The sequence below is a fragment of the Bubalus bubalis genome, chromosome 8 (assembly GCF_019923935.1).
Source record: "Bubalus bubalis isolate 160015118507 breed Murrah chromosome 8, NDDB_SH_1, whole genome shotgun sequence".
Classification (NCBI taxonomy): Eukaryota; Metazoa; Chordata; class Mammalia; order Artiodactyla; family Bovidae; genus Bubalus; species Bubalus bubalis.
Window position 1 is genome coordinate 29828535 of NC_059164.1, and position 24950 is coordinate 29853484.

Consider the following 24950-nt stretch of genomic DNA (forward strand, 5'->3'; position numbering starts at 1 on the left):
TGGGGCTCCAAAATCACTGCAGATGGTGACTGCAGCCATGAAATGAAAAGACGCTTACTCCTTGGAAGGAAAGTTATGACCAACTTAGATAGCATATTCAAAAGCAGAGACTACTTTGCCAACAAAGGTCTGTCTGGTCAAGGCTATGGTTTTTCCTGTGGTCATGTATGGATGTGAGAGTTGGACTGTGAAGAAGGCTGAGTGCCAAAGAATTGATGCTTTTGAACTGTGGTGTTGGAGAAAACTCTTGAGAGTCCCTTGGACTGCAAGGAGATCCAACCAGTCCATTCTGAAGGAGATCAGCCCTGGGATTTCTTTGGAAGGAATGATGCTAAAGCTGAAACTCCAGTACTTTGGCCACCTCATGCGAAGACTTGACTCATTGGAAAAGACTTGGATGCTGGGAGGGATTGGGGGCAGGAGGAGAAGGGGACGACAGAGGATGAGATGGCTGGATGGCATCACTGACTCGATGGACGGTGAGTCTGAGTGAACTCCAGGAGTTAGTGATGGACAGGGAGGCCTGGCGTGCTGGGATTCATGGGGTTGCAAAGAGTCGGACACGACTGAGTGACTGAACTGAACTGAACTGATCTCACATGTGTACTTGAGGCATACATGTTAATAACACTGTTTTTCTCTTGTTAATATTTTACTTGGGGCGGGGATTGTGTCTCAGCTACGAAAACAAGGGTGGGGGAAAATGATTTTTCTTCCCCTACACGATGTTTCATGAATTACCATTACCACTTATCTAATTAGGCACAGAATATTTAGGACACTTTTTAGATCTATACTGAATGGATAAACAATTATTTAACTCATATTTAAAGCCAGTGACATTGCCCCTCTGAGGCAGGTTTTGCAAGGTAAGAAAAACTACCAGGAATGCCCTAATTCATAAGATTACAAAATGTCTTCCTTCATTCATCACAGTGAATTGGGGGAAAAGACTGAAGGATAGACGGTGTATCTGTAAATGCGAGAAGCACTTTTGAGCTTTCTAAATTGTATATGGTGGGGGAAAGGCGGGTGATTTAAGGATCTTAGGCTCATTTTTAGGAAGGGGTAGACAATACTATTTAATTCTTTACTCGAATTCTTTGTCTTGTTGCACTGCTGGCTTTGTCATCAGCCAGTTTTGCAATAACTTGAACAAGCAAAGGAAATGCCAGTCAAGTGAAGCACCTGGGACCCCCTCACTCTTGTGACACGTCAGGCCTCAGGCAGGAGACAAAATTGCTCTAGGCTGTGTGTGAAGCCCAGGTAAAGAGGGAGTGGGTGGCTGTAAGTCTAGGTATGTAAGGGCGCCTAGTCCCAAGGCCAGTGTTTATATTAGCGATTCACTTCCACCTTTGGTACATTTAATCAGGCATTATTCTAATGCATGGCATCATCCTGACTTCAGGACTTTGGAGGAAAGCTGGGTCAGGAGGCTGTTCAAGTTAATTTAACAAGATGCTTTGTGCAGCCAGATACGAATTTCACCTGCCCAGAAGCTTATGCAGAACCGTGACCAGGGCTGACCCAATGAGCTGCGCTTTTCTTCCACTCGAGAATCTTTTGAGACGCACAGAGTGAGAAGTCCGACAACCACGCGGACTATTCGGCAAGACGCAACGCAACCTTAAAGGGAGGGTCATTGCTTTGCTCCAGCAACCAGCCAAAGACAACAAAATGGAAGATCTTTCTCCGAGGGAAAGCAGGCCTCGGATCTGACTCCCGGGGCCTGAGTTAGGAAGGTGACCAAAGAAAAGAAAGGCGAAGGCGCAGCTCCAAGAAGCCGGGTTCATTCAAACCCGGAGGACAGCAAACCCCGCCTCCCCACGCCGCCGCCCGCTCAATCGCCGAGCGCTCCGGGTGTGAGCTCGCCCCGCGGGGAGCGGCTTGAAGCCGAGGAGGCGGTGGCAGAGGTGGTTTGGGCAGCCCTGCGCGGCGGATAGGCCCAGGGAAACAACACCCCTTCCCCCTCCCCCTCGCTCAGTTCAACTCCCACTCGGCCCCGGCCACGCCCTGCTGCCACCGCCCCCTCGGGCAGCTTTCCGCTCCGCGGCCCGGCCTCAGTCGGGGGCGGGAAGGAAGGCGGTGTCTTGGAGGGGGCCGTCGCGGCCACCGGAAACTACAAGGGCCGACAGCCTTTGCGGTAGTGCCCCGCCCCACTTCTCCCACCACTCAGCGCGCGTCACCCAGGCGCTCAACCAATGGGGCCCGAGCCAGGGAAAAAGGGCGCCCGGGTCCGGATGCGCCTCAGGAAAGCCATGCTCCCTGCGCGGGGGCAGCGGGCAGTTCACCGGTTGTGCCTAGACTTCGGTGGCTCGCGCGCCCCACTGTCCGCTCTTCTCGCCTTTCTTGAATGAGAGGCTTACTTTTTTTCTTTAGTGACAATTCCGAAGGATGCTGGAGCCGGTTTTTGAGGGGAGGGCGCTGGGAAATGAGTAGGGGGCGGGATATCCTGAGACAACAAGTTTGGCTGTATGAAAGGCCTACCGGCAGTGCGCCTGAGCTAGAACGCCGAGAGAACAAGCACCAGAAGAGCCACGGGAGGAAAAGAAAAGCTGCTGAAAGAATATCCCCCAGAAAGGGGGTGGAGAGAAGGCGGCCCCAACGCCCCGGCCCCCGGCAGGTCGGCGGCCAATCCGCTGGGGGAAGGGGTGGAGAGTCGGCGGCTCTGGCAGAGAGAGGCCGAGGGGGGTGGGGAGTCGGCCCTGCTTGCGCCGCCCTGGCCCCGCCCCCGGCCCGCACCGCCGCCCGCGCCGCGCGCCGCCGCTGTCAATCAAGGGCGAGTCAGCAGGGCTCGGGCGGAGAGAGGAGCTGCTACGCCACAGCCCAGCGGCGGCCATTCGCGGAAAAAGAGGCAGAGCCTGTGCCAGCTACAGCCTCCTCCGAGCCACCGCGGGCGGGCGGGACCGGCCTCTCCTCCCGCCTCGCCCCCACCCCCACCCACCTCTATCCCAGTGTCTCCGTCTGAGGGTTTGTCCTGTTAATGCGGGATGAGCGGTACGTATTCTCCACCCCCCTCGGTCTCCTTCACCACCTCCCTCCCTCCCTCCCTCCCCAGACCCTGCTCGGTTCTCCCCCCTCCCCCGGGGCCGCTGAGATGCTTTAAGGGGAGGAGGAGAGGGAGGGAGGGAATCAAGGGGAGGGAAGGAGGGTTGTGTTTTGTCTTAATGTCTGATAGAGAACAACCTTCTGGGTGTTGCTCTGGAGCCGATGGGTCGGGTTTCAAACCACGTTTTGTGATATCCCCCACCTCCCTTCCCTCCTTCTCCCCCACCCCCTGCCGGTGTGCGTGGATCGCGGGTTTATGGAGATTAATGTTCGGGGGGAGGGGGAGGAGAGGGGAAGGGGAAGAAGAATAATAATAATCCTAATAACCTGTTGTCGTGTACGGGGGCGGGGGGGTTTGTTGCAGATCAGAAGAAGGAGGAGGAGGAGGAGGCGGCACAGGCAGCGGCGATGGCTACAGAAGGAGGGAAAACCTCTGAGCCAGAGAATAACAATAAAAAACCCAAAACCTCAGGCTCCCAGGTAAAGGCAAACATTAAAAAAAAAAAAAAAAAAAGCATCACGAAACGTAAGGGGAAAGAGGGAGTTACGCCCTTTAAATGCCCAGAAGTGAAGAACAGAACAAAAATGTTTATCCACTCAAAGCGTCTTTCTGAGAGTAAGGAAGTTAAATTGTAAATTCATACGGATTTCACGTTTGGGATATCGTGGTTAAAATTCCACCAGGAACTCAGACTATAAGAGAAAGGTGTGTGTTTTCCCAAGGGCGTTTTGAGTTTAGTAAAATAACACTTCAAGAAAGTTTGTTAGAAATTTCTTGTTATTTATAGTTTATATTGTGGGACCTGCTTCCTTATTCCTCTATCTTATTGCTTTTGTTAATATTTAGATTTCTTCCTTTTCCTGAGTAAGTTCTGAAATGTAGAGCTGTCAAAATAAATAAATAAATAAACCCCTCCCAACTACTGGCCTTCACTAAATCCTCCCACTTTTTTTTTCCCCTCTCCCTTTTACTATCCCATTTTGGGTAGGACTCTCAGCCCTCTCCTCTGGCTTTACTGGCAGCTACTTGCAGCAAAATAGGGACTCCTGGTGAAAATCAAGCAACTGGACAGCAACAAATTATTATAGATCCAAGCCAAGGATTGGTGCAACTTCAAAATCAACCACAACAGCTAGAACTGGTAACAACACAACTTGCTGGGAATGCTTGGCAACTTGTTGCCTCCACTCCTCCTGCTTCAAAAGAAAATAACATTTCTCAACCAGCTTCTAGTTCATCTAGTTCTTCCACCAGTAATAATGGGAGTGCATCTCCCACAAAAACTAAATCAGGTAATTCTTCTTCCCCTGGTCAGTTTCAAGTCATACAAGTACAAAATCCAAGTGGTAGTGTACAATACCAAGTGATTCCACAACTTCAAACAGTGGAAGGTCAGCAAATTCAAATCAATCCAACTAGTAGTTCATCTCTACAGGATTTGCAGGGTCAAATTCAGCTTATTTCTGCAGGTAATAATCAAGCTATACTCACAGCTGCTAACAGGACAGCTTCTGGGAATATTCTTGCTCAAAACCTGGCAAATCAGACAGTTCCAGTCCAAATTAGACCTGGTGTTTCAATACCATTGCAGTTACAGACCCTTCCTGGTACTCAGGCTCAAGTTGTAACAACCCTACCAATTAACATTGGAGGAGTGACTTTAGCTTTGCCAGTGATAAACAGTGTGGCTGCTGGAGGAGGAACTGCACAGGTTGGCCAGCCTGCTACTACTACTGAGAGTGGGACTTCCAATGGGAGTCAGTTAGCTTCCACACCTACCACCACCACCACTGCTTCTGCCAGTATGCCGGAATCTCCCTCCTCGTCCACTACCTGTACAACCACTGCATCAACATCTCTGACCAGCAGTGACACGTTAGTGAGCTCAGCAGATACGGGCCAGTATGCAAGCACATCAGCCAGTAGTTCTGAACGCACCATTGAAGATTCTCAGACACCTGCTGCTACAGAGTCTGAAGCCCAGAGCTCCAGTCAGCTTCAGTCTAATGGAATACAGAATACACAGGATCAACCAAATTCTCTTCAGCAGGTGCAAATTGTAGGCCAGCCTATCTTGCAGCAGATCCAGATCCAGCAGCCTCAACAACAGATAATTCAAGCTATTCCACCCCAGTCTTTTCAACTCCAGTCAGGGCAGACGATTCAGACCATCCAGCAGCAGCCCTTGCAGAATGTTCAACTTCAAGCAGTAAATCCGACTCAGGTGCTTATCAGGGCTCCAACTTTAACACCTTCAGGGCAAATCAGCTGGCAAACTGTACAGGTTCAGAATATTCAGAGTCTTTCAAATTTGCAAGTTCAGAATGCTGGGTTATCCCAGCAATTAACCATCACCCCAGTGTCTTCAAGTGGTGGCACAACCCTTGCTCAGATTGCTCCTGTGGCTGTTGCTGGTGCCCCAATAACTTTGAATACTGCCCAGCTTGCATCAGTGCCTAACCTTCAGACAGTGAGTGTTGCCAACCTGGGTGCTGCGGGCGTTCAAGTACAAGGAGTTCCAGTTACAATCACCAGTGTGGCAGGTAAGTTACTATACAGTCTTTCTCTTTAAAGATCCTCTTATACTGTTTTTAGTAACAAGTTACTGCTTTCCTTTGCTGACTCTTAGATTTGATGTAAACCTGTAAGTAAGCAGATGATCATAAAGAAGCTAAAGTACACAGGAATATTAGACTCACTACCATAACTCCATATTCATCAATATGACCCATTTATGTTTATAGTATTTAGCGTTAGGTTTTATGCGTTAAGTTTTTTAAACTTTCTTTTCTGCAGAGCAGACTTTCGGATAAGAATCTTTTTTTTTTTTGTAATTTAGAGGTCAAATTTATGTATACTTGAGCTTTTCTGAAAGAACCCTAGTCAAAGTGATGTTTATGTCTTATTTAAGGGAAAGTTGATTTAAAGCTGAAATAATACAGTTACAGATCTGCTGCAGTTTGAATTCTGTTACTCACGCTTCTGCATCTTGTTGCCCGTGCTTGTGCATTTTATTATACAAAACTAGATGTTCATGCAGTTGAGAGATATTATTTTGAGTTGCAAATTGTTTCATTAACTTTTATGTCTACTTTTCTGCAAAAACCAAGATTTGCTCAGGACTTTTAAGTGAATAGTCCCCTATAAAATTACATTTAAGTAAAATCTACAGTGGTGAAATTATTTATAGGAGTTTTTAGTGTGAAATTGGTGGAAAGCAATTAAAACTATAGACAGTAAAATGTCACTAATTTGAATTTGTTGTAAGGTCGTTTTAGAACCAGTTATAGTTATTTGTTACATATGTGAATAGACACTTTTGAAGTAGTTGGAAAACCAGTCTTAAGTGTTTCAATCTTTTGGGATCAGTCTTTTTCACCTAATGCCTTTTGTTTTCTAGTAATTAAACACTTTTCATTTGATTATGAAAACCTAGTTGTGGTTTTGGTGTCTGATACCTAAGACCTCTTTAGTTAAATTATTTCTATTTTGAGAATCAGAAATGAATAAACACCACTTTTGAATAACTTTTCTTGAAACAAGTTGCAGATAAATTATGCTAGGGCTCTTGTTTTACAGTCACTATCTAAAGTAGAATTATATATTTAAAATTTAGAAGTTGTCAGATAGAGCTCTCTGATTCAGGAGAATGGAGGTTACATGTTTTATTTAGATACCCTTTAACTCTAAGCCAGAGTTATCCAAGAGAATTTTCTGTGACGAGGGAAACGTTCTATATCTCTTCTATCCAGTATTTAGCCACTAGCCACATATGGCTATTGAGTATTTACATTATGACTAATGCAGTAGAAGAATTTTTAATTTTACTTGATTTTATTTAATTTTAATTTAAGTAGTAACACATGACTAGTGGCTTTTATATTGACAGAACAGTAACTAATCACAGAGTGTTTTGAGTGTGGTACGTTTCCCCCTAAAACTATTACAGCACAATTTCATGCCTGTTTCTATGGATTACAGTCCTCAGCTTTGTTTCTACTCTTTTTCTGAACGTTGACAATACGTTATTTCAGAAAAATGTTTGTTTTGGGTGGGTTGAATAACAGTTTGTATTGTCAAAGCAAAGGTTGTTTCAGTTATATTTCATCTTGCCTATTAAGCATATAGTTAGTGAATTATGCTTAATTAAGAGAATTGAATAATTTTTAGTTTTGGCTAGAAATGTTCAGTTTTTCTCTTCCCTCATTGATACCAATTAGGACCCAGAGTTTTTTCTTTGCCTCTTGTGAAGGTAAACCAGCATAACTGAGAGTAGGATCTTCTGACCGCCTCAGATTCACTTGCTGTGCTGTGCTTAGTCACTCAGTCGTGTCTACTCTTTGCAACCCCATGGTCTGTAGCCTGCCAGGTTCCTCTATCCATGGGGATTCTCCAGGCAAGAATACTGAATTGGGTTGCCATGCCCTCTTCCAGGGGAGCATTCCCAACCCAGGGATCAAACCCAGGTTTCCGGCATTGCAGGCACATTCTTTATCATCTGAGCCACCAGGGAAGCCCACTTGAATGGTACATTATTGTAAATGCAGAATCTGTTTTCTGGAACTGTAATTTTTAGGGAGTATGATCAAGGATTTCAAACAAACTTTCCAGGTGGTTGTAAATCTCATTAAAGTTTGAGAACCAGGGATCAAGTTGTCAGCCGTGAACTACTGATAAGGCAAAATATGGAGGAGATGGATTTCGAGCCTAGTTCATAAGTGGCTCAGAGAATAGATTTCTGTGGCAAGTACAATTCATAATTTTTATTCCACAAACATTGACTAGCTCTGTGTTGAGCACTCTTAGTAGGTGTGTTTAATCTTGCATTTTCTGGGATAATTTTTTTATTTAAAGAGTTTATATGATTTGAGGGACAGTTATGTGTATGAGAAAATTTGAGCTTTATGTAGTTGGATTTTTTTCTCCTAAAATCAAGTATCTTAAATTGTGTTAATTTTTAATAGTTATGATGTGTTGTTCTAAGAAGATAGCCATACTATAAAGACCAGAAATGTATGCTGATTTTAACAAGTCTGTGCAGTTAATCTGAGTCTTGTTTGCAGATTTTGCTTTACTTCCTAGCATAATAGGTGTTTGACAGACGTTTGCTGAATTAAGGTATAAATGGTGATAGAGAAGATAGCAATTTAGAATTGGGAGCGGCACCCTGGAGTGGTTTCATTTTTTATTTTTTGATAATTTTATTTATTTTTAACTCTGCTGCGTCTTCATTGTTGCAAGCAGGCCTCTCTGGTGGGGGTGGGAGGCTGCTCTCTAGTTAGAGTGCTCTGGCTTCTCATTGCGGTAGCTTCTCTCATTGTGGAGCATGGGCTCTGGGCTCGCAGACTTCAGTAGTGGAGGCCCCTGGGCTCTAGACTGCGGGTTCAGCAGTTGTGCCCAGGCTTAGTTGCTCTGTAGCACGTGGGATTCTCCCGGGCCAGGGATTGAACCCATGTCTCCTACATTGCAGGCGGATTCTTTACTGCTTAACCACCAGGGAAGCCCTGGAGTGGTTTTAATGAAGCTAAGGAATTGGCTGTTTTCATTCGTTTTGACTTTGAGCATTTAAGACATTAAGAGTGGTACACCAGGTACTTTCCCGTCTCTGGAAAGGGGAGAATGAGCGGCAAGAACCTGATATTTCCCGTCTATAAATGAGTCCTGAAAGTTCAGATTTTTACTTTGTGTTCTCATTTGCTTTTTAGTACTTTTTGATTATTTCACGCCCCTCCCCGCTCCAGTGGTATTGTTTAATTTATGGGAAATTTTTGTTCTTAATATTCATAACAGCTATTACCAGGACTTGAAAAAATGATTTAGCTTTGACAGAATGTATTGGCTAGCTCGAGACAAGGGGCTAAGAGTTCTCCACCATCCATCCTGATGTTCTTCAGAAAGTATAGGAAAGGTTCTAGATGATATGACAGAAAAATTAAAGAAAAAAAATTATTCAAGATAAATCAAATGAAACTAGTATTTGAAGCTGAGGAGCTTCATACTTGATTTTATGAAATAGCAATGTTAATGATATCCTACAGGAGCTTCTTTCCTTGATAATTACTCAGTTTGTGTTTCTGTGATTTGGTCTCAGCTTGAATCCTGAGTTCCAGGTTGAGCATCTAGCTAGTTAGAATTGTAGTAGGAACTAAATACTTGTGCTCCTACTATGAACTGTACTGTTTGTTTCCTTGTTAAGAGTTTGGAGTTTGAAGAAGATGAGAAATCTCTTAAAAAGGTTAAGAACAAATAAAATAACTAATCATGGGATTCTCAGGCTCAATGGTAAAGAATCCGCCTGCCAACACAGGAGACGTGGGTTCAGTCCTTGGGTTGGGAATATCACCTGGAGAAGGAAATGGCAACCCACTCTAGTCTTCTTGCTGGGGGAATCCCATGAACATAGGAGTCTGGTAGGCTGCAGTCCATGGGATCGCAGAGTGGGACACAGCTTAGCAACTAAAACAACAGTAAGAACTAGTTATGCTGCGGGCTTAAGAATATCCTTTGTTTTAACTAAGTGAGGATAATGGATGATGTTTTCCTCAAAAAAGAACTACCTGCTTTTGCAGTGTGTTCTGGTAGCCAAAGTGTCCTGATAAAATGAACTTCAGGAGTTATTTCTCGAAGTAATTTAGAACATGTAGGGATCATTGATTTCATCAGTAATTAACTTGCACTGGCCAGCAATTTGATTTATTTTTGGCCCTGATCATATATGGTAATAGATCATGCTTTTGCTTGATAGATGGATATTTCTTTGTCAGTTTTAGTAGAAATTAAAATTTCTGTGCATATTCTCGCATAAAGGGAGTTCAGACAGGAAATGTTGCTGACACTTCAAGAACCCTCTTTCTTTATCTTCCTTTACTTCTTTGGAGATTTAAAATAAAAAACCTTGGGATTAACAGAACCAGAAATGGAAGAGTCAGTTTTGGTGAAAATAGAGGCCAAACAAAATAGTTGACATTTATATTTAATTCAAAAACCTAATTTAATCCAGTAGAATCAACTTCTTACACCAAACCTTTTTCCAGAGCTAGTAAAAGTAGAAAATTGACTAGACATTTAATACAAATATGGTTTTCCTCTGCCATATGATGTATTAGTTTGGATTTCCCTAGTAGGCATCTTAAATAATGTATACACATGTTATGCACATATATACACATATGTATATGTACGTATATAAACATACATGTATCTATTTGTATGCATATGTCTCCTGTGTTTAGTTATTTCCTTTTTCAGAGAAGTCATGTTTATTCCTGTAATTTTCTTTTTGTAAAATCTTCTAATACTCTTTGTTATAGATTGGCATTCATTAAGAAACTTACATCTTGTGCCCTATACAAGTGATTTAGATTCTGAACTACCAAGTTGGTTTTACCCATTATAAGATGTATAGCATGACCTTTAAGATCTGTTGATGATGACATAACAATATCGTTGCCTATTTTTGTTTTTCATGGAAGATAAAAAAGTACTCGTGTAGAGCCACGTTAATTTTTAAAAAGGGCATCTTTGGGAGGGATTTCAAGATAATAAGAGTGAGGGAAAATAGAGTGTTAATTATCTGCTTTTCAGATCTAAATCAGGGAATATATAACAAGTAATACTTAAATATTGGAGCTGGCATAAAAGCAAGTTGAAGAGAAAGAAAGGAAGCTTGATTAAGCAAGAAGATGGGGAAAAGTTGTAGAAATAACACAGATTTGCAAATGATAAACTTTTAGCTTGAAATGGTCTTTAAGATTATTGCTCACCAGCTGCCCTTTCATTATTGCTGTTAAAGTCTATTTATAAAGGAATTTTGTGTTTTTACTGTTATAAGTGAAAGCAGAAACATGGGTCAGAGATTTTGCAGTGCTACGTTGCATACTTTTAGGGATGACGTAGTACGGATTGACAGTAAAAGGGGCAACCTGGCCTAATATCAGACCATATCCAGATGTCCATGTGGGCTCTCCTGTACTCTTCTGATCTAGGGATGAGTAAGATTGGATGCTCCTTATGCTTGTCATTTTGTTACCTAGTGAATGAGCAAGTTGTGGCAAAGGAAACCTGTTGCTAGTATAAGTATGTGTGGTGAGATAAAGCCAGACTAAAGCTGTAGTTAACACAGGTAACCTAAAGATAACTGAGAATTCTTCCTCCTCCCGCATCCCCTAGCTGTATTTTAGAACAAAAGAGCCTGAAGTTTAGAAAGCTTAAGTGATTTTCTTGTATTTTGTGGCAAAGTGAGAACTAGAGCCTTGGCTTCTGCTTGAGTTGTTTTTCTCTTGTATTTCTGCCTTTGTTAATGGAATCTTCTGGTTGCTGCTGCAGCTAAGTCACTTCAGTCGTGTCTGACTCCGTGCGACCCCATAGATGGCAGCCCACCAGACTCCCCCGTTCCTGGGATTCTCCAGGCAAGAACACTGGAGTGGGTTGCCATTTCCTCCTCCAATGCATGAAAGTGAAAAGTGAAAGGGAAGTTGCTCAGTCGTGTCCGACTCTTAGCGACCCCATGGACTACAGCCTACCAGGCTCCTCCATCCATGGGATTTTCCAGGCAAGAGTACTGGAGTGGGGTGCCATTGCCTTCTCCGGAATCTTTTGCTTGGTAATGAGTGAATGCAGCTGAGGTTTAGGGACCATAAAGGGAGAGTATCCAGCTTGCCTTGTCTTCTTCTACATAGACTGTGTCTATTATCCCTGATATTCAGTGTTAATATATTGAATACAGCATTGGTGAAAAACACAATTCGCTGTCTCTTTGTTGTTGTTTTTAATGGTGAAACCTCAGTAGTAATTTTTTGTCCCTTCTTGGAAGAGCAATTTCAGAACTAAAGAGAATGCTATATGTAGATAAGAAAGTTCTAACTCTAGTTAGAATTTTTTTTTTTGAAATGAGGTTTGAGGAGGGAAACAAACATTGTTTTCCTAGTATGTGATAGGTGCTAGGTATTTATATTCTATCAGTATATCCCACAGTATTGTTGAGATTATTGTGCTTATTTTACAGATAATCTCATATGGAATCTGAAAGACGGTACAAATGATGTGGAAAAGAAACGTTTGGCTACCAGGGGGTAAAGTGGGGGAAGGATAAATTGGGAGCTTGGAATTGACATATACATACTACTATATATGAAATAGTATATGTAAAATAGATAACTGATGAGAACCTGCTGTGTAGCACACAGTCATTGCTTGACCAAACTGGTGTAAATAAGGAGAGGCAGAGCTTCTCCATCCACCTGGCTTCTGTTAACCAGTGAGGAAAATGCAGTTCCAGTGGAAATGACTAGAGCTGTAAGTCACTCTGAGATATTTATTCAAGGTAAGTGAGGAGATAGGGGATGTTTAGTTTCTCTTTGGAAGTCCGTATAATCCAGACGATGCTATCCTAAGGTCAGAAGGAACTTTGAGGTTTCATCTCAGGCCATATCAATAACTTAAAAGTTACACAGCAAGGAAATGTTGAGTATGAATAAGCGCCTCACTTTCTGAAAACACCCCACACAATAGACAGATGAGCTTGATAACTGCCCATAACAGAGTCCTTTAATGAATTATGGAATAGTTGTCTTCTGAATATTGAAAAGAATTCAGAAACCATTGGGAGCCAGTATGGGTTCGCCAAAGAACTAGGTTCACAAATTCATGCTTTAGAATTTCTGGATGAGTATACAAAGGAAATAACATCAACACAGTGTATCTTGATTTCAGCATTGATAGTCATGATTTCTTTAAAGGCTTGTACCTGATTATTATGTGAAAAAATGTTGGCTGTGTTCCTCAGTAAAGGTCTCTGGTATTGTGGCATAGGGTTCTATACTTGATACAGTCCTGTTGAACTTCTTTTTTTTTTCAAATTTCATACCTAAGGATTACCTATTTACTGAAGTCAGAGATGAGACAAAGCTAGGGGGTATTGCTAATAATTATGACAGGGCATAGAATGGACATGCCAAGTGATCTTCAGATCAGTTCAGTTGCTCAGTTGTGTCCGACTCTTTGCAACCCCATGGACTCCAGCACGCCAGGCTTCTCTGTCCATCACCAACTCCTGGAGTTTACTCAAACTCATGTCCATTGAGTCAGTGATGCTATCCACTCATCTCATCCTCTGTTGTCCCCTTTTCCTGCCCTCAATCTTTCACAGCATCAGGGTCTTTCCAAATAAGTCAGTTCTTCACATGAGGTGGACAGAGTATTGGAGTTTCAGCTTCAGCATCAGTCCTTCCAGTGAATATTCAGGACTGATTTCCTTTAAGATGGTGATCTTACTAGACCAGAATGCTGAACCAGAACTAGCAACGCAAATGTAACAGTTCACTTCAGTTGCTCAGTCATGTCCGACTCTTTGCGACCCCATGAATTGCAGCATGCCAGGACTCCCTGTCCATCACCAACCCCCAGAGTTCACCCAAACTCATGTCCATGGAGTCGGTGATGCCATCCAGCCATCTCATCCTCTGTCGTCCCCTTCTCCTCCTGCCCCCAATCCCTCCCAGCATCAGGGTCTTTTCCAGTTAGAACTCTTCCCATGAGGTGGCCAAAGTATTGGAGTTTCAGCTTCAGCATCAGTCCTTCCAATGAACACCCAGGACTAATCTTCTTTAGGATGGACTGGTTGGATGTCCTTGCAGTCCAAGGGACTCTCAGCCGTCTTCACCAACACCACAGTTTGAAAGCATCAATTCTTTGGCACTCAGCTTTCTTCACAGTCCAACTCTCACATCTGTACATGACCACTGGAACAACCATAGCCTTGACTAGATGGACCTTTGTTGGCAAAGTAATGTCTCTGCTTTTGAATATGCTATCTAGGTTGGTCATGACTTTTCCTTCCAAGGAGTAAGCGTCTTTTAATTTCATGGCTGCAGTCACCATCTGCAGTGATTTTGGAGCCCAAAAACATAAAGTCTGACACTGTTTCCCCATCTATTTCCCATGAAGTGATGGGACCAGATGTCATGATCTTAGTTTTCTGAATGCTGAGTTTTAAGCCAACTTTTTCACTCTCCTCTTTCACTCTCATCAATAGGCTTTTTAATTCCTCTTCACTTTCTGCCATAAGGGTGGTGTCCTCTGCATATCTGAGGTTATTGATATTTCTCCTGGCAATCTTGATTCCAGCTTTGCTTCTTCCAGCCCAGCATTTCTCATGATGTACTCTGCATAGAAGTGAAATAAGCAGGATGACTGTATACAGCCTTGACGTACTCCCTTTTCCTATTTGGAACCAGTCTGTTGTTCCATGTCCAGTTCTAACTGTTGCTTCCTGACCTGCGTATAGGTTTCTCAAGAGGCAGGTCAGGTGGTCTGGTATTCCCATCTCTTTCAGAATTTTCCACAGTTTATTGTGATTCACACAGTCAAAGGCTTTGGCATAGTCAATAAAGCAGAAATAGATGTTTTTCTGAAACTCTTTTTTTCGATGATCCAGCAGATGTTGGCAATTTGATCTCTGGTTCCTCTGCCTTTTCTAAAACCAGCTTGAACATTTGGAAGTTCACGATTCACGTGTTGCTGAAGCCAAGCTTGGAGAATTTTGAGCATTGCTTTACTAGCATGTGAGATGAGTGCAATTGTGTGGTAGTTAGAGCATTCTTTGGCATTGCCTTTTCTTTGGGATTGGAATGAAAACTGACCTTTTCCAGTCCTGTGGCCACTGCTGAGTTTTCCAAATTTGCTGGCATATTGAGTGCAGCACTTTCACAGCATCATCTTTCAAAGAATAGCAAGGAGAGATAAGAAAGCCTTCCTCAGTGATGGCAATGCAAAGAAATAGAGGAAAACAACAGAATGAGAAAGACTAGAGATCTCTTCAAGAAAATTAGAGATACCAAGGGAACATTTCATGCAAAGATGGGCTCGATAAAGGACAGAAATGGTATGGTCCTAACCATACCAAGAAGCAGAAGGTATTAAGAAGAGGTGGCAAGAATACACAGAAGAACTGTACAAAAAAGATCTTCACGACCCAGATAATCACGATGGTGTGATGACTCACCTAGAGCCAGACATCCTGGAATGTGAAGTCAAGTGGGCCTTAGAAAGCATCACTACGAACAAAGCTAGTGGAGGTGATGGAATTCCAGTTGAGCTCTTTCAAATCCTGAAAGATGATGCTGTGAAAGTGCTGCACTCAATATGCCAGCAAATTTGGAAATGTAACAGTTAGGATCCTCTATTTAAAGTTGATGGGTGGGGGGCATGATTTTATACCTACAAGGTGAAAAAGTGGTGTGGCAGCAGGACATATGGAGATGACTTATCGGCTTACCACAAACTAAGAGTGAGTGAAGCTCCTGTATTTTGTCCTTATCAGACCATATGCGATATTGGATGTGGCACATTTTAAATGGGACAGTGACAAACTGGCAAGCATATCAAGAAGGTTCCCAGGTTGAAAAGTGTGGAAAGCATTTCATACTAACAATAATCGGGGGGGGGGGGGTTATTAAATGAAAAGAGAAAGTGTGACATCTTCTTTAGGTACGTGAAGAGCGTTTTTAATTGATGAGGTTCTGTTATGTTTTGTCCCTGGGACACCAGTAGAATCAGTGCAGGTGACACTGCATGCCCGCCTGCAGTGCAGGAGACCTGGGTTCCATCCCTGGGTTGGGAAGATCCCCTGGAGAAGGGAAATGCTACCCACTCCAGTATACCTGCCTGGAGAATTTCATGGACTATATAGTCCATGGAGTTACAAAGAGTCAGACGTGACTGAGTGACTTTCACACATAACACAACCCTGTGTGGTAATGGAATAGTTTGTTTCATGAAGTGGTGATCTTCCTAGTGTTAGAGGCTGGGTGCCCATCTATCAGAAACTCTAAAATACAGAAGAATTTCCTATATTGTATAGAAAGTTTGACTACATAATCTGTGAGTTTTCTAATTCTAAAATTTAGGATTCTATGAATATTTGAGTACATAGTCTATTCTGGGTACTTAGATCCAGCATGTGGTGAGAGCTCTCTATAAGTCTTGTTAAGCCTCTGTGATTGATTAAGTAGGGATTTTGTTGGGGGAGGTAGGGGTTGAGAGTCACGTTTACCATTTTTCTTATTACAAAGGCAGTGTGATTAAGATGATTCCTATTAAGTAATTAATGTGATGCTTTAGTTCATAAATTAATAGTTTTCTTTTCTTCATTATTTGTTAGACTTAATGCTTGTGCCCTTAGATGCCATTTTCCTGTTATTTGTACTTCTGTTAGGTGACCACCAAAGCATTAGGGTTTTACACATACACTGACGTGCCCAACATTGAATTTATAGTTAGGATATTTTATCTCAGTACTTTAACCATAGTTATATATCTGATAATGTCACTTTAGTATGAACAATGGTATTACTTTTTCTTGAGTGGACTTGGAGAGCAGTTGGAAAATCTAGGATCCTGATGTAGTTCAAACTGTGGGAAGTACTTAGAACTTCCAGTCTGTTAATGTGCTCTGTGTAGTAAGCAAACCCAGTAGGTCTTTCTTTCTGGCTTAGAATATTTAGCTCAAAGGTGCTTAAAAACCACGTGAGGCCCTAGACCCTTTTGAATAGAAAAAGCAGTAATTGAGATATATGAAGGTTCTCTTTGCCTTAGGTGTGGTAATAAAGTTAGGTGTGTTGTTAGTCACTGAGTTGTGTCCGACTCTTTGCATCCCCATGGACTGGTGCCTCTTATCCATGGGATTTTCCAGGCAAGAATACTGGAGTGGATAGCCATTAGCTTCTCCAGGGGAATCTTCCCGAACAAGGGATAGAACCCAGGTCTCCCTCTCTGCAGGCAGTTTCTTTACCAGCTGAGCCACAAGGGAAGCCCAAGAACAGTGGAGGGGTAGCCATTCCCTTCTCCAGGGGATCTTCCCAACCAAGTAATAGAACCCGAGTCTTCCATGTTGCAGGCAGACTCTTTACTGTCTGTGTCACCGTGGAAGCCCCAATAAAGTTATAAGTGGAGACTATGTGGACTTGATCAGAAGTGTAGTTCAGTAGTAGGTTTATTGTTACTGCAGATACATGTACTGAGAGGCTTCCTAGATCACAGGTATTTTGTTCTTTTAGGTGATCATCAGTCATTTGCAGCCAGAAGAGGCACAAGAGAGGCCCAGGAAAAAAAGTTTATTATACACACAGGTCCTAGAGAAACAGTCAGTGTGCACTGAGAAAGAGTCACATGGGAGGTGATGTCAAGGAAGCTGGCTCAAACTAGGAGGTGGGGAGAAGAGAGGACAAGAACCCATAGGCAAATGCCTTTATTGGGGGATCAGGGTGTGAGGGGATTTCATTGGTGTGGTTAAATGTTGCTCAGTCACAGGGGAAGGTAGGGGGGAACCTCATGGCAGTAGCCACCCTTATCACATTGGTACACCTGACTGCCTGGGTGCGGTGCTCACAGCCTACTTGTGGGGATGTTCAGGCAGCAGTAGAAAATGATATTTTTAAAACATATAATACAACAGAATTGGGAAGTAGAACTTTTTTATTGGTGGGCACTGCTCTCTGTTAGCTGTTCCATCCAGGGCAAACATGTTATAATTGGAGCGTTAATCCTTTTTTTCATTTGTAAAATAGTGTAATTAATTCCTTCCCTTTTTACCTCATAGAGCTGCAAAGATCAGATCAGATAAAATGTATAAGAAGGGTTTGGATATTGTAAAGAAAACCATGTATGGAAGTTGGTAGCCTAGTAAAAAACCAATACATAGCAACTCTCACCCACCAGAAGAATATGAGATAGTAAAGTCGGAAAATAAGTAGTTTTCAACATGGATATTAGCTTGAATTAAAGATTAGAAGTAGATAACCAATGGGAATTTGCTGTATGACTGAGGGAACTCAAACTGAAGCTCTGTAATAAACTGGAGGTGTGGGAATGGATGGGAGGTAGAAGGGAGATTCAAGAGCGAGAGGGCATATGTACACCTGTGGCTAATTCATTTTGATTTATGACAGAAATCAAACCAATATTATAAAGCAAACTTCAATCAATTAAAAATAAATATTTTAAAAAGATCAGAATTAAAAGAGAGATACATATAAAAGGGGTATCTGAAAGCCATGGTGAAGTACAACTAAGGATATGGGGAAGGGTATATGTGCAGGTGGAAAAGAAGCAGTGTATTTCAGTGTAGTAAGAACTAAATGTGTGCTGCATGTTGTTTCTGCAAGCTCTGAGAGTACTTGTCTTAAAGGGTACTTACGTTAGGGAGATAAGGCTTAGATACGTGAAACAATTATATGACCGCTGCAGGTGCATATGAGAGTTTACCCTTAACTGCTGGGTTTTGAGGTAAGGGGAACGACTGGGAGAGTTCAGAGACAAGTGAGATCAGAGGTTTGCAGTAAACAAGGAATGCTTTCTGTGGTGAAGATTGGTTTAGGAAGTAAGTATTTGAAACTTCGAGGGTAGAAAGGTGAAGAGAGAGGATGTGTTAAGCCAGCGGAACTTGGAATGAAAAGGGGAAAGTCCTCACAGGGAAGCTTAGAGCTAACACAGAGAGTTGTGTTCTCTCATCTGTGTGCTTCCTAGAGGCACAGTGGTCTCCCAGAACAGCTCAGGCACGCCCAGTGCACAGCCTGCCACCCCTGCTGCAGCCAGAGAAGTTCTGTGTTTTTTTGGATTGTGTACTTAACATTTTGTTTGAAGAAGAGATTTTGCCAAAGTAATAATAATTTTGAAAAACATGAACCTAGTGGATAGAAGGGATTGAATGGAAAGTTTTGCAAATGATGCTGTTAGAGCATTTCTCTATAGATAAAAGTGTGGAGAAGTTAGAAATTAGGAGCCTAGAAGAAAGGATGTTATTGGGGTAATTTAATAGTGAATTCACAGTGATGTTGATAAAGGCTATGGCAATGAACTTGCTTAATAGAAAAGATAGTTTGTTGAACCTCTCTTTAATACACAGAATGGTGACATGAAATAAGTGTGAAGGGATTACGTAAAAACATCAGGTTTGCTGGTTTCTTTTCTCTACTTTGTATTAAGTATGGTAATAGACATTGAGACACCAAAGATGAAGTGAGAAATTTGCCTCCCTAACAGTATATTCCCTATGTGGAACCTTCCGAATCACTTTGTTTCGAAGACGTGATTTTTTTTTTTTTTAACAATTTAACATCTTGGAAATTGAAATGCACCTCATAATTAAAGGCATGTCATAGTTTAATTAGCAAAATTGTTTTTCTTTCTTATTATTTGCATCTCAGACTTAATGGAATATGATGAATATATAGTTTAGTAAAGTACAGCGTGGTTTGTAAAGGCTGTCAATGAGGTGTTCCGGAAGCCCAGCAGAAGGAAAGACTTGCTTGTAGAGTTCTGGGAGTGTGTTCATGGAGAGGGTTAACAACTGAGCAGGACCTTAAAAGGAAAGTTTGCAAGGTCGGGATGAGGACTGTCATTTCAAGTTATGTTGGATTTTTCATGTTGGAAATGCAGTTAAAGAGTCTTCTATAAACAATGCAGAATTTAGGCTTAGATAAAGCAACAATATTATACATTAAAGTTGAATTGTAAACCTCCTGTAGACAGGAGCTATGATTTTTTTTTTGTTTCACACATCAGGGAACATTGCTCCGTACATACAATCCTGATACTGACCTCGGGGAAGGCATACAGGTGGAGGAAAGCTTTGATTTCATAGAAGAATGGGATGGATAGATCCTTGGGATAAGAGTCAGGATGCATACTTATAAAGGAATGAGTTTATGATTATAAAAGAAAAAGTGCTTAGTAAAACGAAATAAAAGAGGAACTTGCATATCTAATTGTTTCATTCATCTAATTGTTTTGAGAGACAGTTGCAGATGAGAATCTTAGCAGTAAGGAAAGTTTTAAGGCAAAGTCAAAGATATTTAAAGTCTCAGGGTTGCTTCTGTCCCTCAGAAGTTATCATGTAGGTGCCTCATAATGTGGCCCGAGAGAGTTTAGTCCAGTTGTGTAAATAATGAGTCAAGTCACCACAGCTTTTTGTTCACAGAAGCGGAGCTGCTTTTGCACAGAAGTATAGGAACCAGATAGTGATCTGTGCTGTGGTAAGTGGGTGCCTCCTGTGCCTGGTGTGGGATTGGGCGGGAGGGTGGGAAGTCCTTGTTACAGTTGAGGGTGTCTAGGTCAGGGACCTGAGGGAGAAGAAGAAAGGGGAAGAGATTAGATACATATGATGACATGTACTAACAATTTATATAGGATAAACAGTTACACTTAAAATGGTTTGTAAATCTTACCCATTTTCCCATATAGTTAAATCTACATTTAAATTTGAAACTCTAACATTGGACAGATATTTGTCATAAATACTGTAAACTATGACAGTATGCTTATTGAAGGAATAATTTATTTTATAAATAATCCTATTGATTACTTGTTTTATAGTTTTATAAAGTTAAAGTACATTGTGTTTTTATTTCTAGAATTTCACCTTTTGTCCTCATTGGTAGGATGTCAGTAGTTAAATTGATTTTAATGATAGGGCAGTAAATGGTTTTAGTAACCTCTTGATAGACTTTCATCCATTTCATGCACTCCCTGCTGACAGACTGCATCCATAAATTCAGTCAGCAAATATGTAGCCAGTGTCCGTATTATGAGGCTTGATACCTTGCTTATGAGATTGAATGATACATGGGGCTGAACTTCCACTTTTATAATGTTCTAATAGGAAAAGAAATAATTCTGTTTCCTTTCATGAATGAAACAAGAAGTAAAAGTGTTCTTTAACCCTATTGTTTGTTTTATATTTAAACTCACATTTACTGCATGTTTAAGAGTATCCCAGATACTGTATGCAGCATTTGACATATTAACTCATTTATTCTTTAGAATACCCTATAAAGTTAAGTATTGTTAGGTGTAAGAACTGAGGCCTAGAGTGGTAAATAATTTGCTCAAGGTCATCTACTCTCCATACCCATTTTGTCTCTAGAACCCTGGCACTGGAACCATTAACACTTGTCTCTCACCACAAACTCCCCATGTACTGTGCAGTGTATTTCCTGTAATCAGTTGTGGAAACAATTCCTTGTCTCAAAGTGTCAGATACTGTGCTTAAGCATTATATGTATGTTCACTCATTTGATTTTGGCAGTCCTCTGAGGCAGATAATGATGGTGACCTCAGTTTTTAGCACAGGAAACCAAGGCTATCAGAGGTTAGCGTCTTGGCCAAGGGCATACAGCCAGTATGTTAGGCAGCTAGTAAGTGAAATACTTTGTAAGATTGTTCAAGGTGAACAGGACTGTCTTTACAGCTAAGCAGTATGATTTTAAGTTATGTTACTGTAATTGTTACAATATGTTCAATACGCCACTGATGCCTCTATCTCTAGGTGAGCCCTCTACTGTTTATCGACCTTTGGGGCACAGGAAATATGTGCCACGGAGAGAATTAGAATTTTAAAAAATGCATTGCTTTACGGTATTTGGTGTTGATAGGGAATTTGAAACTAATAAGAACATTTCCTTTAGTAAATATATGTGTACCGTAAACCGATTTTGAATGAATTTTGAAAAACAGATTCTAAGAATATAAGCTATAGAGGAGTCTTATTTCATTTTCATTAATATTTGTAAACTATTACCATTAGTATTTAATATGTTAGTTTTGTATTAAGCAATGTTATTAAATACGGGTTAGGCCAAAATTTCATTTGGTCTTTTTTATACAGTGTTATTGGAGAAGGTGATGGCACCCCACTCCAGTACTCTTGCCTGGAAAATCCCATGGACGGGGGAACCTGACGGGTTGCCGTCCAGGGGGTCGCAAAGAGTCGGACACGACTGAAGCAACTTAGCAGCAGCAGCAGCATACAGTGTTATGGGAAAACTCGAATGAACTTCTTGACCAACCCAATATCAGCATATATTGATAATTAATGTTTGTTATATTAATTTATACACACTGATATTTAATTATATTAATACAAAATTAGTAACAGTTATCAAGCGTACTGAAAGGTATACCATAAGGCCTATATTTCATGACTTGCTTCTTGATCAGGATGTGATGTGTCCATATAGATACAAGTTTATCTACTTTCTGAAGTAAGTATCATTAAAAAATAACTTTTAAAAACCCAGAGATCATAGGAATTATATGTATAGAATGTGTATTGTTCAGATAATTCTGCATGTCATTTTTATGTAGCATTAACTCATTTTACAATAGTGATGCTATAAATTTATTATGGTTGTTTAGTGGATAAATAATAAACAAGATATTTTGAGTATCTGCCTCTATGTACTGCACGTTGTTCTAGGTGCTGGGGAAACAAAACATATTCTTCGCTACTAATGGAACCTATACTTTGTGCTACATGAGGTTTGTTTTGTATCAATCTTAGGTTATAGCTTTTTTTAGAGATGAGAAAAATTAAGGCTTAGAAATGGTAAAGAACTTGCCCCGTGTTGCAGAATTAACATGGGGATTTGGGGGAAAGAATTCAGATTCCACCTAGGCTCAAAATTATTGTTTGATTGTTAATCATATTTAAGTCCTTAGGGACACGGAAGCTGTTACCATGAAAAAGTTTTAAAAGTGCCCCCCCACCTCAGTTTTAAAGAAACAAAGTACCAAAGAGAATTAAATGCTAATTTACATTTTATAAGAGTTTGATACACCAGAGTAAATTTGTAGTGTATGAGAATGGAGTAAATTTAGTGTGTATTTTCAAAAGATGTGATTGAGTTCATTTTGTCTGTCTGTGATTTGTGTATGTACAATTTATATATACACATTTACATAAGGGGATTATATTCTATACCTGTGGACCTGTTCATCACCTTCCTTGTTTCCCTAACTCTACCCTATAATTAAGGATACCAACCCATTTGGGGGTAATCCTAAAAAATTAGCAGACCTCCTCACACTCCACCCTTAAACCAAGTCACAAAGAAAACTTAATTGTTGAAATGAAAGTATTCAGACAGCTCTCAGTGCTTTTTAAAAGGATTCTTTGGCAGCTATCTGAGCTGGCAGTGATAACTGTGTATAATTTTCAAACTGTAAGGCAAACATGTTTCATCCCATAAGCAGTTTATGATGAGTAGAGGTAACTATGATATATTTAAGAAATCTTTTTTCCTTTTGTTACAATGAAATATATATATATGTATTTTGTAAAATGAAATATATGAGGTATTTTTGTTTAGTATTAAAATTCTATCATTTTAAATACAAATGTATGGAAACAAATTTGCACTTAAATTTTATTTCAGTGACCCAAGAGGAAAATTCAGGAAAAATATCGTTTAACAAAATTTCTAGTTTTTAAATCAAATTAATTACTTTTTGGAGTAAAACTCTGAATATGTCAGTATTTCAAAAATGTCAGAGTTTGTTCTTGTTTTGGCAAATCTTTGAAATCAAATCTAATATTGAATCTATGCTATTGCCCTTTAAAGAAGGTCATATATCAAAGTTTGAGTCATTACTAAGGATTTGCAGATTTTTTTTAGAAAATGATTCGCTGCCCTCTTTTTAAATTAGACACATGCCTAGCCATCAGCAACAGCAGAGATGAGGGCCAGGCCCCTAAACCCTGGGGCATTCATATTGCCATCTGGGACCTCCTATGCCTACTCAGAATGCCCTTGCCAGCGGATACAGACGTTGAAGATGCCTGGTCAGAGACCAGCTGCCCTTTAAGACAGGAAGTATGCTTGCCTGGACCTGAGCTTCTCAGTAGCTGACAAGCAGCAAGATAGCCTTGTGAGAATAAATACTGGTGAGAACCCTCTTAGGTGGTGTTACCTCCTAACCTTTCAAAAGCTAGTTCCTGATGTTCAGGCCAGAGATTTCACTGTCGTTTTTGCTCCCTTCCTGCTTTCTAACTTTACGGTAGCCATCCCGACAGACCTGACCATTTTATTACCTTAGCACCTCATGCCTTAGGTTTCTAGTCAGCCTGCCTCATGGAAAATAGTGTAAAATCTACAAATTTAGAAGTAGAAGAATTAGGTGGATCTTTTTTGTCTCAGTTTCAAAGGAGAAAATGTCTTACTTCTTATGCTAGAAGGTGAAGAATATGACATCTGATTTGTAGTCCAAAGAGATCTCACAGGAGCACTTGTATTTTCATCTGCTTGAACTTTAGAATTTTCTGCTTGGGGTATTAAAGTAGGAAGAACTCCATTTTCAGCCTCACAACTATTGGCAAGTGAGTGAAGTCGCTCAGTTGTGTCCGACTCTTTGCGACCCCATGGACTGTAGCCTACCACGCTCCTTTTTCCATGGGATTTTCCAGGCAAGAGTACTAGAGTGGGTTGCCATTTCCTTCTCCAGAGGATCTTCCTGACCCAGGGATCGAACCTGGGTCCTCCCGCATTGTAGGCAGATGCTTTACTGTCTGAGCCACCAGGGTAGTAAAGGGGAGTTTAATTTAGACTCCAGCTGCTACCTTGGGAAGAAAGTGCTTCTTTAAATGGTGGGTTGTGCTAATGTCAGGATGCATTTGTAGAATGACTTCTATGAGGGATTTTTTTTAATTAAATAATATATAACAAGACAGGATTTTTAAAACAAATGCATTTAAAAAGCAATTTTAATATAATATTTGCTTGGATTTCATTTGGTAAAAAGTTAATTTGAATTTGTAGAAACACTTAAAAGTTTATATTCCACATGATTACTGAGAAACGAAAGAGTTGTTTTGGTAATCAGTAATCAAGTCTTTAAAAGGTTGTGGAAAGTCTCGCACTCAGCTATTATACCGAAGTTTAAAAAAAAAAAAAAATTGTGCCTTTAAATATAATTTAAAAGCACCACTAGTAAAAGATTTATTTATTTCTTTTATGTTCTTAAGAATCCGACATGCTTTTCAGTATGTTATCCCAGTTTTTATAGTAAAGGCCATCGAGCAGTCAATCCTCATTGTTTAGGAATAGTTAACTATTCCTTTCTGCCTAAG

The 24950-nt window shown here is 40.9% G+C and overlaps 1 protein-coding gene across 2 annotated transcripts in view; it reads left to right on the top strand.

Annotated features, from left to right (window-relative positions):
• Positions 1 to 2861: 2861 nt before the first annotated feature.
• Positions 2862 to 24950, top strand: part of SP4 (Sp4 transcription factor) — an 82507-nt gene continuing 60418 nt past the window's right edge. The window contains exons 1-3 of one of the 2 annotated variants that reach the window (XM_006042546.4): positions 2862 to 2997; positions 3413 to 3528; positions 4038 to 5592. In XM_006042546.4, coding sequence (XP_006042608.1) covers positions 2991 to 2997; positions 3413 to 3528; positions 4038 to 5592 — 1678 coding nt within the window. In that variant the 5' untranslated portion in view covers positions 2862 to 2990. The remainder of the gene's footprint in view (positions 2998 to 3412; positions 3529 to 4037; positions 5593 to 24950) is intronic. The other variant, XM_006042547.4, reaches the window with a different exon arrangement.